The sequence below is a fragment of the Antedon bifida genome, chromosome 1 (genome assembly GCF_963402885.1).
Source record: "Antedon bifida chromosome 1, ecAntBifi1.1, whole genome shotgun sequence".
Classification (NCBI taxonomy): Eukaryota; Metazoa; Echinodermata; class Crinoidea; order Comatulida; family Antedonidae; genus Antedon; species Antedon bifida.
This window is the reverse complement of record NC_136226.1, coordinates 1,269,830-1,279,575: the sequence shown is the minus strand read 5'-3', so window position 1 is coordinate 1,279,575 and position 9,746 is coordinate 1,269,830. Positions and strand designations below refer to the sequence as shown.

At 35.6% G+C, this 9,746-nt stretch overlaps 1 protein-coding gene across 2 annotated transcripts; it reads right to left on the bottom strand.

Annotated features, from left to right (window-relative positions):
• Positions 1 to 260: 260 nt before the first annotated feature.
• Positions 261 to 2,651, bottom strand: LOC144836892 (uncharacterized). 2 transcript variants are annotated; one of them, XM_078691814.1, is made up of 2 exons: positions 2,544 to 2,651; positions 261 to 2,108 (listed from the first exon to the last, which is right to left on the bottom strand). In XM_078691814.1, exon 2 carries the CDS (start codon positions 2,096 to 2,098, stop codon positions 1,388 to 1,390), a length of 711 nt encoding a protein of 236 aa, XP_078547940.1. In that variant the 5' UTR covers positions 2,099 to 2,108; positions 2,544 to 2,651; the 3' UTR covers positions 261 to 1,387. The 2 variants fall into 2 exon arrangements, with proteins under 2 accessions (XP_078547940.1, XP_078547948.1); XM_078691822.1 differs by lacking the exon at positions 2,544 to 2,651 and adding an exon at positions 2,448 to 2,496.
• Positions 2,652 to 9,746: the final 7,095 nt, after the last annotated feature.

Below are 9,746 nucleotides of genomic sequence, written 5' to 3'. Positions count from 1 at the left end.
CAACAAATGTGTGTATACTACTACAGTACAGATTACTGTATTTAGAGATATACAATTTAAAATCAGATTTTCGGGCTAGCCCACCAGTATTGGGGGAGTTGACTAAAAGTATAATATAGGTAATGAAGATACAACTAAAACTTAACAATTAACTTAAATATAAATTCAGCAAAATATACATAAACGTTTCTTTATAGTACTAATAATTAAAACAGATAATATACAGTAGTTACTGTAAACAAAAACATACATTTGATTAATTTAAAAAACATAAAATTTGTAAAACAAACAATTTTAATGTCCAATCTGTCAACAAGCCAATTCAGTTACATAAAACATTGAAGCCTCTATGAGCATTAAATAAAACATGTAATAAGCGTAACATACAAAAGTCAGACTCTATCCTAGAGATATACAGACTGTATGTTTATACTTAAATGATGTGTAAATATAATATTAAAACTGTATTACATTACATAAATTACAATGGTTGGTGGGGAATACCCAAATTCTTAACATTGATTATTTTATATTAACAAGAATTAGAAAAATAGATCTGCAAGTAAAACCACTCTGAATGGTGAATGCATGCCTACTCACTCGCTATACATCAGAGTCAGTCAACCATATCCTTTAGATGCTAAACAATACCTGTTACGACACACCTACAAAGGCAATGAAAAGATTAAATATTTGGTCTGTTTGCATTTTTTTAAACTGAAACTATGATTTTTAAGTTTAATTTAATAATAAAATCTGATAGAACTATGTAAATGTTCATAAAAGTTGAAAACTAAGAAAAATACATATTATTTATGATTTTGTATTAATTTATCAATTTTATAACCTTAAAAAGGCATTCTAGTTTTAAGATAAACAATATTATTTTTTGGAAAAGTAGATTAAGGCCACAATTATGCAAGGTGTTTATCTATCTATCTATAAGCCTGCTATCTAAACATTAAGGATATTTTTTAGCATGTACTATATGTACCTGTAACAAAGCTCAGAATTGCTTTTGCTATTGTTCCAATAATCTTTTTATCACACATTAAGGTATATGCACAAAAAATACATCTTTTGATCATAAAAACTTAATCAAGGTACAGTAAGATTATGAAGAAAAACATATCAAATTGGATAATAATATTTGTATAATTTTATGATCATAATTTGACATGCAAATTTATTACGGTAATGCTTAATACAGTCAGAGCATTCAAATAGTGCAACAGTATATTAAACATTGTTGATTTTGCATGACTGCATTCACATACTTTAAAGCCATACACATTCCAACCAGCTTTACCAATATATAATTATTTACCACAAATTTCTTAACGCATTCTATAATTTTGATAAAAACCTATTGACATTTGAAATGTGTTTAATCGTTCTCATGCTCTTGTTCGTATTTAACCATCGCTTTGATTCCATTCATCACCACCTCGTGAGGGGGTGAATCCAGCGGGTTTTCATCCAACTCAAGGACCTCTAGCTTACACATTTTCGCGAGTAACCCCCTCGGTAACCTCTCGATCTGATTCTTCTTGATAAACACTTCGCGTAGGTTTGGCATCTCAGCTAATGCTTCTGGAAACTCTTCCAGTTGATTATTATCCACAACTAACACTTCAAGGCATTTCATTTTTGCTATTCCAGCAGGAATACAACGGATTTTATTATTACGGATGTACAACTCCTTTATATTGGTTTCAAAAATGACTTCTGGGATTTCTTCGAAGTCGTTATAATCGAGATAAAGCTCTTCTAATCTATGAAGGCAAGTAATATCCTTTGGAAGTGATGTGAGTTTGTTATGCGACATCTTTAAGACTTTTATCGCTTCCATATCACCAATAACAGCTGGGAACTTTTCAAATTTATTTTCTGATAAATTGAGTTCTTGAACTTTTGTGAACTTTTCCAACCAATCAGGTAGATCAGTGATGTCATTTCCTTGGAGGCGGAGACCAATGATATTTGTTTTAGATCTCATTTTTTCTGGTACTTCGTCAGCTTTTTTACGAATCAATTCGACACAATCCCGCATATCACCCTTGTCATCAAGAATCTTTGTTACTTTGTAATCTCCCATCTTGACTAATCTGTAACTCAACAAAAAACAATTGCTCTATGTTAGGGTAACAACACTTACTACAGTAAGTTAAGTAGAGCTATTTTTACTTTGGCATCTAACTTGAAAGAAAGGCCAGCCTAGGCTAGCTCCTGCCTATCCACAATTAAAATTACTGAATATTTATTTTTAAAACAGAGACTCTATTGCATTAGGCCTATGCCTACTACAACTAATACGACACATGAAGCATCATCCTACTAACAGTACATTTGTATATAAAGGCTCAAATGCTAGGCCACCAATATATGGGAAACACGCCCCATCAAGCTACTCTCTTATTACTCAGCCACTGCTCCAGCTTACACACTGTTCGCTTCGTTGGATATGGGGAATGGTTTTTGGCTTCAGTATATCGCTTAAATATAGTATAATATTCAAGACACTGTGGATCTCAGTAACATACCAGGAGTAAATAATAATCTAGTCAATGGTAAAGATGTATTCAATCACCGAAACTGCCGTGAAATCCAAAATTTTGTAGGATTAATCTAGGCTAGCTTACCACCAGTCCAACAAGATAATAATAATGGCTCCGTTTCGGTTCACTAAGCTGCTAAGCGCCACCACACTTTGGTAGTGGATCTTTCTGATGCTGTTGTACTAATACTGCGAGGTATATTCAGAGCGTCATTCTGACGATGATGGAGCATTCGAGCATTCTCTACTTTTCTACGGAGCGCCATTTATGCCTTTATTTACTTCAGAAATAGAAATAGTACTACGGTAACTGGTTCAGTCACAGAATTTTAATATATTTTGTATGTTCATACACTGTGCTCAATTGAACTCAATTTGCCACCAGGGAGCACAGTGGTATAAAATAGAAATAAGGTCACTACATTTTAATAAATTTAAGAGAAAAAAAATCCTTTGTTGATATAAAGTTTGCGGTACACCATGTATATTAGTTCTGAAAAGAACTGTTGAGTTTCTCGACGTTTCGATCAATATGCTTTGATCGTCCTCAGTCCTCCTAATATCCTTTGTGTTTCCTTTAGCAGAGTAAAAAAGTTAAAATGTTGATGTTGTTAATTTTTACATTAGAAGATTGTTCAAATCATGTAAATAAAACATTTTCCGGATGAGAACCTATCAGCTCCCCTCTTTTAGTTTGCAAAAGTAATCTCGAAAAGAACTTCATGTGGAAAAGAAGCCCACCCAAGAGTACCAAAAATGAAGGAGCACATGAGCTTCTTTTCGAGGATTTGTGGTAGTCTATTTAATGGAAAATAATGCCATGCAACTTTGTTTCTGATTTTAAAAAAGGTCCTGACATTTACAACCCTCAAAATATCTCTCTTTTAAAATAAAAGAAAAACAATATTCACTATTTTATTTATTTATTTATTTTTTATTTATTTTTTTTTTATTTAAAAAAAAAAATATTCGTAGAGGTTCGAACCCAATCTACTAGAGCTGAGAGAACCTAAACCTGAGCATTACCCGTTAGGCCACAAAGTAGTACATGACTGAACAGCTGATAATAGTCTATTTATACGTGTATTACGTAATTCATCACTACGTCATAAATATCTTATTAACCATGTTAAAACCAAAATGATCAGTTAGCTCAGTCGCCTGAGCGTCGTGTTGACAACACGTATGTCGTGGGTTCGATTCCCACGCTGGTCGGTGGAATAGAGTTAAAGGTATGCGACCACTGTGTTTGGGGTTCACAGATTATACGTCCCCCTTTCCACCACACATCATGAGGCGACAACATCAATGCATCTGGTGATGTGCTGGGAACGACCCCAAAAGGCTGTGGCAGGGCCTTAGTGCTGAGGCAGGGAGAGCACATTTAACATCTTTTTTTGTATTTAATTTTTTTTTTCAACCTGTATTCGATCTCGTAAATTTTATGTTTGCCGCCCTCAATTTAAAAAGAAATTTAATTTATTATTTTCATCGCAGGTGTACGAAACGGTTTGGTATGCCGTGCTATGTTATGCAATGGTTGTGCAGGTGCAGTGGGAAAGATGCTATTGTTAGTCATTCGCGGTCAACACGCCACACTGTTAAATTTTGATTTTGTTATCAATGTTGTTACATTGGTAGCGAAAACGTCCGATTCATGCAAGATATTCTATTGTAAAATGTTATGAATAAACTTTGATGGTAGTTGCTATGTATGGCCGCACCGTCCCCAGAATAAACATGTTTTAAACAGATAGTTTGTCTTCGATGGTTCTTGTATGGAGATAATGGAGAGTAAAATAAGATCAAATATGGAACATTGGCAAAGATGCCGATTTTTAGACCAATTTCGAAGCTTAGACTAATTCCGCCGCCGGGTAGGCCTTATACGAAGTCGAGTTTTTAAGTAGAAAACCCCACCTAAAATTTTAAAGTCGCATCTGGATAGCTGAAATTTTAACATTATCATAATTATCATATGTGATTATGTATAGTTATAAGTATAAGTGCAATTCTTGGCTCTATTTTCATTATTAGCTCTGCCCCAACCATGGTGGGCTAGTACTGGAGACTTAATATTTAATTTCATATGTTAATGAATTATAGGAGCACTTTCCGATGACAAGCTCTATTGTCCCTGGTGAATCTTATTAATAGTTTGTTTCATATAATTTAAAATCATGTAAAGTGCCATTTTTTTGGGGCGGGAACCTATGCAGCTCTATTTTTCAAAATTATCTTTGCTCAGCCCCAAGCATGGTGGGGTACTGAAGAGTCTTATACCATGTTTAAAAAAATAATAGATGTCATTTCCGGAGACCTTGCAGCTCTATTTTAACCAGTTTGGTATGCCGTGCGTTGTTATGCAAATGAGTTTGTACAGGTGTATTATGGGCAAGATGGTATGTTAGTCATTCGCGGTCAACACGCCACACTGTTAAATGTTGATGTTGTTAATCTTTACATTAGAAGATTGCTCAAATCATGTAAATAAAACATTTTCCGGCCGGGAACCTATCAGCTCCCCTCTTTTAGTTTGCAAAAGTAATCTCGAAAAGAATGGATGGAAAATAATGCCATGCAACTTTGTTTCTGATTTTAAAAAAGGTCCACTTGTTTAGGCCTGACATTTACAACCCTCAAAATATCTCTCTTTCAAAATAAAAGAAAAAACAATATTAATTATTTTCAAAAAAAAAAAAAAAAAAAAAAAAATTCCGTAGAGGTTCGAACCCAATCTACTAGAACTGAGAGCACCCAAACCTGAGCATTACCCGTTAAGCCACAAAGTAGTACATGCCTGAACAGCTGATAATAGTCTATTTATACGTATATTACGTAATTCAACACTACGTCATAAATATCCTATTAATCTTGTTAAAACCAAAATGATCAGTTAGCTCAGTCGCCTGAGCGTCGTGTTGACAACACGTATGTCGTGGGTTCGATTCCCACGCTGGTCGGTGGAATAGAGTTAAAGGTATGCGACCACTGTGTTTGGGGTTCACAGATTATACGTCCCCCTTTCCACCACACATCATGAGGCGACAACATCAATGCATCTGGTGATGTGCTGGGAACGACCCCAAAAGGCTGTGGCAGGGCCTTAGTGCTGAGGCAGGGAGAGCACATTTAACATCTTTTTTTTTATTTAATTTTTTTTTCAACCTGTATTCGATCTCGTAAATTTTATGTTTGCCGCCCTCAATTTAAAAAGAAATTGAATTTATTATTCATCGCAGGTGTACGAAACGGTTTGGTATGCCGTGCTATGTTATGCAGGTGCAGTGGGAAAGATGCTATTGTTAGTCATTCGCGGTCAACACGCCACACTGTTAAATTTTGATTTTGTTAATCAATGTTGCTACATTGGTAGCGAAAACGTCCGATTCATGCAAGATATTCTATTGTAAAATGTTATGAATAAACTTTGATGGTAGTTGCTATGTATGGCCGCACCGTCCCCAGAATAAACATGTTTTAAACAGATAGTTTGTCTTCGATGGTTCTTGTATGGAGATAATGGAGAGTAAAATAAGATCAAATATGGAACATTGGCAAAGATGCCGATTTTTAGACCAATTTCGAAGCTTAGACTAATTCCGCCGCCGGGTAGGCCTTATACGAAGTCGAGTTTTTAAGTAGAAAACCCCACCTAAAATTTTAAAGTCGCATCTGGATAGTTGAAATTTTAACATTATCATAATTATCATATGTGATTATGTATAGTTATAAGTATAAGTGCAATTCTTGGCTCTATTTTCATTATTAGCTCTGCCCCAACCATGGTGGGCTAGTACTGGAGACTTAATATTTAATTTCATATGTTAATGAATTATAGGAGCACTTTCCGATGACAAGCTCTATTGTCCCTGGTGAATCTTATTAATAGTTTGTTTCATATAATTTAAAATCATGTAAAGTGCCATTTTCTTGGGGCGGGAACCTATGCAGCTCTATTTTTCAAAATTATCTTTGCTCAGCCCCAAGCATGGTGGGGTACTGAAAAGTCTTATACCATGTTTAAAAAAATAATAGATGTCATTTCAGGAGACCTTGCAGCTCTATTTTAACCAGTTTGGTATGCCGTGCGTTGTTATGCAAATGAGTTTGTGCAGGTGTATTATGGGCAAGATGGTATGTTAGTCATTCGCGATCAACACGCCACACTGTTAAATTTTGATGTTGTTAATCTTTACATTAGAAGATTGTTCAAATCATGTAAATAAAACATTTTCCGGCCGGGAACCTATCAGCTCCCCTCTTTTAGTTTGCAAAAGTAATCTCGAAAAGAATGGATGGAAAATAATGCCATGCAACTTTGTTTCTGATTTTAAAAAAGGTCCACTTGTTTAGGCCTGACATTTACAACCCTCAAAATATCTCTCTTTCGAAATAAAAGAAAAAACAATATTAATTATTTTCAAAAAAAAAAAAAAAAAAAAAAAATCCGTAGAGGTTCGAACCCAATCTACTAGAACTGAGAGCACCCAAACCTGAGCATTACCCGTTAAGCCACAAAGTAGTACATGCCTGAACAGCTGATAATAGTCTATTTATACGTATATTACGTAATTCAACACTACGTCATAAATATCCTATAAATCTTGTTAAAACCAAAATGATCAGTTAGCTCAGTCGCCTGAGCGTCGTGTTGACAACACGTATGTCGTGGGTTCGATTCCCACGCTGGTCGGTGGAATAGAGTTAAAGGTATGCGACCACTGTGTTTGGGGTTCACAGATTATACGTCCCCCTTTCCACCACACATCATGAGGCGACAACATCAATGCATCTGGTGATGTGCTGGGAACGACCCCAAAAGGCTGTGGCAGGGCCTTAGTGCTGAGGCAGGGAGAGCACATTTAACATCTTTTTTTTTATTTAATTTTTTTTTTCAACCTGTATTCGATCTCGTAAATTTTATGTTTGCCGCCCTCAATTTAAAAAGAAATTGAATTTATTATTTTCATCGCAGGTGTACGAAACGGTTTGGTATGCCGTGCTATGTTATGCAATGGTTGTGCAGGTGCAGTGGGAAAGATGCTATTGTTAGTCATTCGCGGTCAACACGCCACACTGTTAAATTTTGATTTTGTTAATCAATGTTGCTACATTGGTAGCGAAAACGTCCGATTCATGCAAGATATTCTATTGTAAAATGTTATGAATAAACTTTGATGGTAGTTGCTATGTATGGCCGCACCGTCCCCAGAATAAACATGTTTTAAACAGATAGTTTGTCTTCGATGGTTCTTGTATGGAGATAATGGAGAGTAAAATAAGATCAAATATGGAACATTGGCAAAGATGCCGATTTTTAGACCAATTTCGAAGCTTAGACTAATTCCGCCGCCGGGTAGGCCTTATACGAAGTCGAGTTTTTAAGTAGAAAACCCCACCTAAAATTTTAAAGTCGCATCTGGATAGTTGAAATTTTAACATTATCATAATTATCATATGTGATTATGTATAGTTATAAGTATAAGTGCAATTCTTGGCTCTATTTTCATTATTAGCTCTGCCCCAACCATGGTGGGCTAGTACTGGAGACTTAATATTTAATTTCATATGTTAATGAATTATAGGAGCACTTTCCGATGACAAGCTCTATTGTCCCTGGTGAATCTTATTAATAGTTTGTTTCATATAATTTAAAATCATGTAAAGTGCCATTTTTTTGGGGCGGGAACCTATGCAGCTCTATTTTTCAAAATTATCTTTGCTCAGCCCCAAGCATGGTGGAGTACTGAAGAGTCTTATACCATGTTTAAAAAAATAATAGATGTCATTTCCGGAGACCTTGCAGCTCTATTTTAACCAGTTTGGTATGCTGTGCGTTGTTATGCAAATGAGTTTGTGCAGGTGTATTATGGGCAAGATGGTATGTTAGTCATTCGCGGTCAACACGCCACACTGTTAAATTTTGATGTTGTTAATCTTTACATTAGAAGATTGTTCAAATCATGTAAATAAAACATTTTCCGGCCGGGAACCTATCAGCTCCCCTCTTTTAGTTTGCAAAAGTAATCTCGAAAAGAATGGATGGAAAATAATGCCATGCAACTTTGTTTCTGATTTTAAAAAAGGTCCACTTGTTTAGGCCTGACATTTACAACCCTCAAAATATCTCTCTTTCAAAATAAAAGAAAAAACAATATTAATTATTTAAAAAAAAAAAAAAAAAAAAAAAAAAAATTCCGTAGAGGTTCGAACCCAATCTACTAGAACTGAGAGCACCCAAACCTGAGCATTACCCGTTAAGCCACAAAGTAGTACATGCCTGAACAGCTGATAATAGTCTATTTATACGTATATTACGTAATTCAACACTACGTCATAAATATCCTATTAATCTTGTTAAAACCAAAATGATCAGTTAGCTCAGTCGCCTGAGCGTCGTGTTGACAACACGTATGTCGTGGGTTCGATTCCCACGCTGGTCGGTGGAATAGAGTTAAAGGTATGCGACCACTGTGTTTGGGGTTCACAGATTATACGTCCCCCTTTCCACCACACATCATGAGGCGACAACATCAATGCATCTGGTGATGTGCTGGGAACGACCCCAAAAGGCTGTGGCAGGGCCTTAGTGCTGAGGCAGGGAGAGCACATTTAACATCTTTTTTTTTATTTAATTTTTTTTTTCAACCTGTATTCGATCTCGTAAATTTTATGTTTGCCGCCCTCAATTTAAAAAGAAATTGAATTTATTATTCATCGCAGGTGTACGAAACGGTTTGGTATGCCGTGCTATGTTATGCAATGGTTGTGCAGGTGCAGTGGGAAAGATGCTATTGTTAGTCATTCGCGGTCAACACGCCACACTGTTAAATTTTGATTTTGTTAATCAATGTTGCTACATTGGTAGCGAAAACGTCCGATTCATGCAAGATATTCTATTGTAAAATGTTATGAATAAACTTTGATGGTAGTTGCTATGTATGGCCGCACCGTCCCCAGAATAAACATGTTTTAAACAGATAGTTTGTCTTCGATGGTTCTTGTATGGAGATAATGGAGAGTAAAATAAGATCAAATATGGAACATTGGCAAAGATGCCGATTTTTAGACCAATTTCGAAGCTTAGACTAATTCCGCCGCCGGGTAGGCCTTATACGAAGTCGAGTTTTTAAGTAGAAAACCCCACCTAAAATTTTAAAGTCGCATCTGGATAGTTGAAATTTTA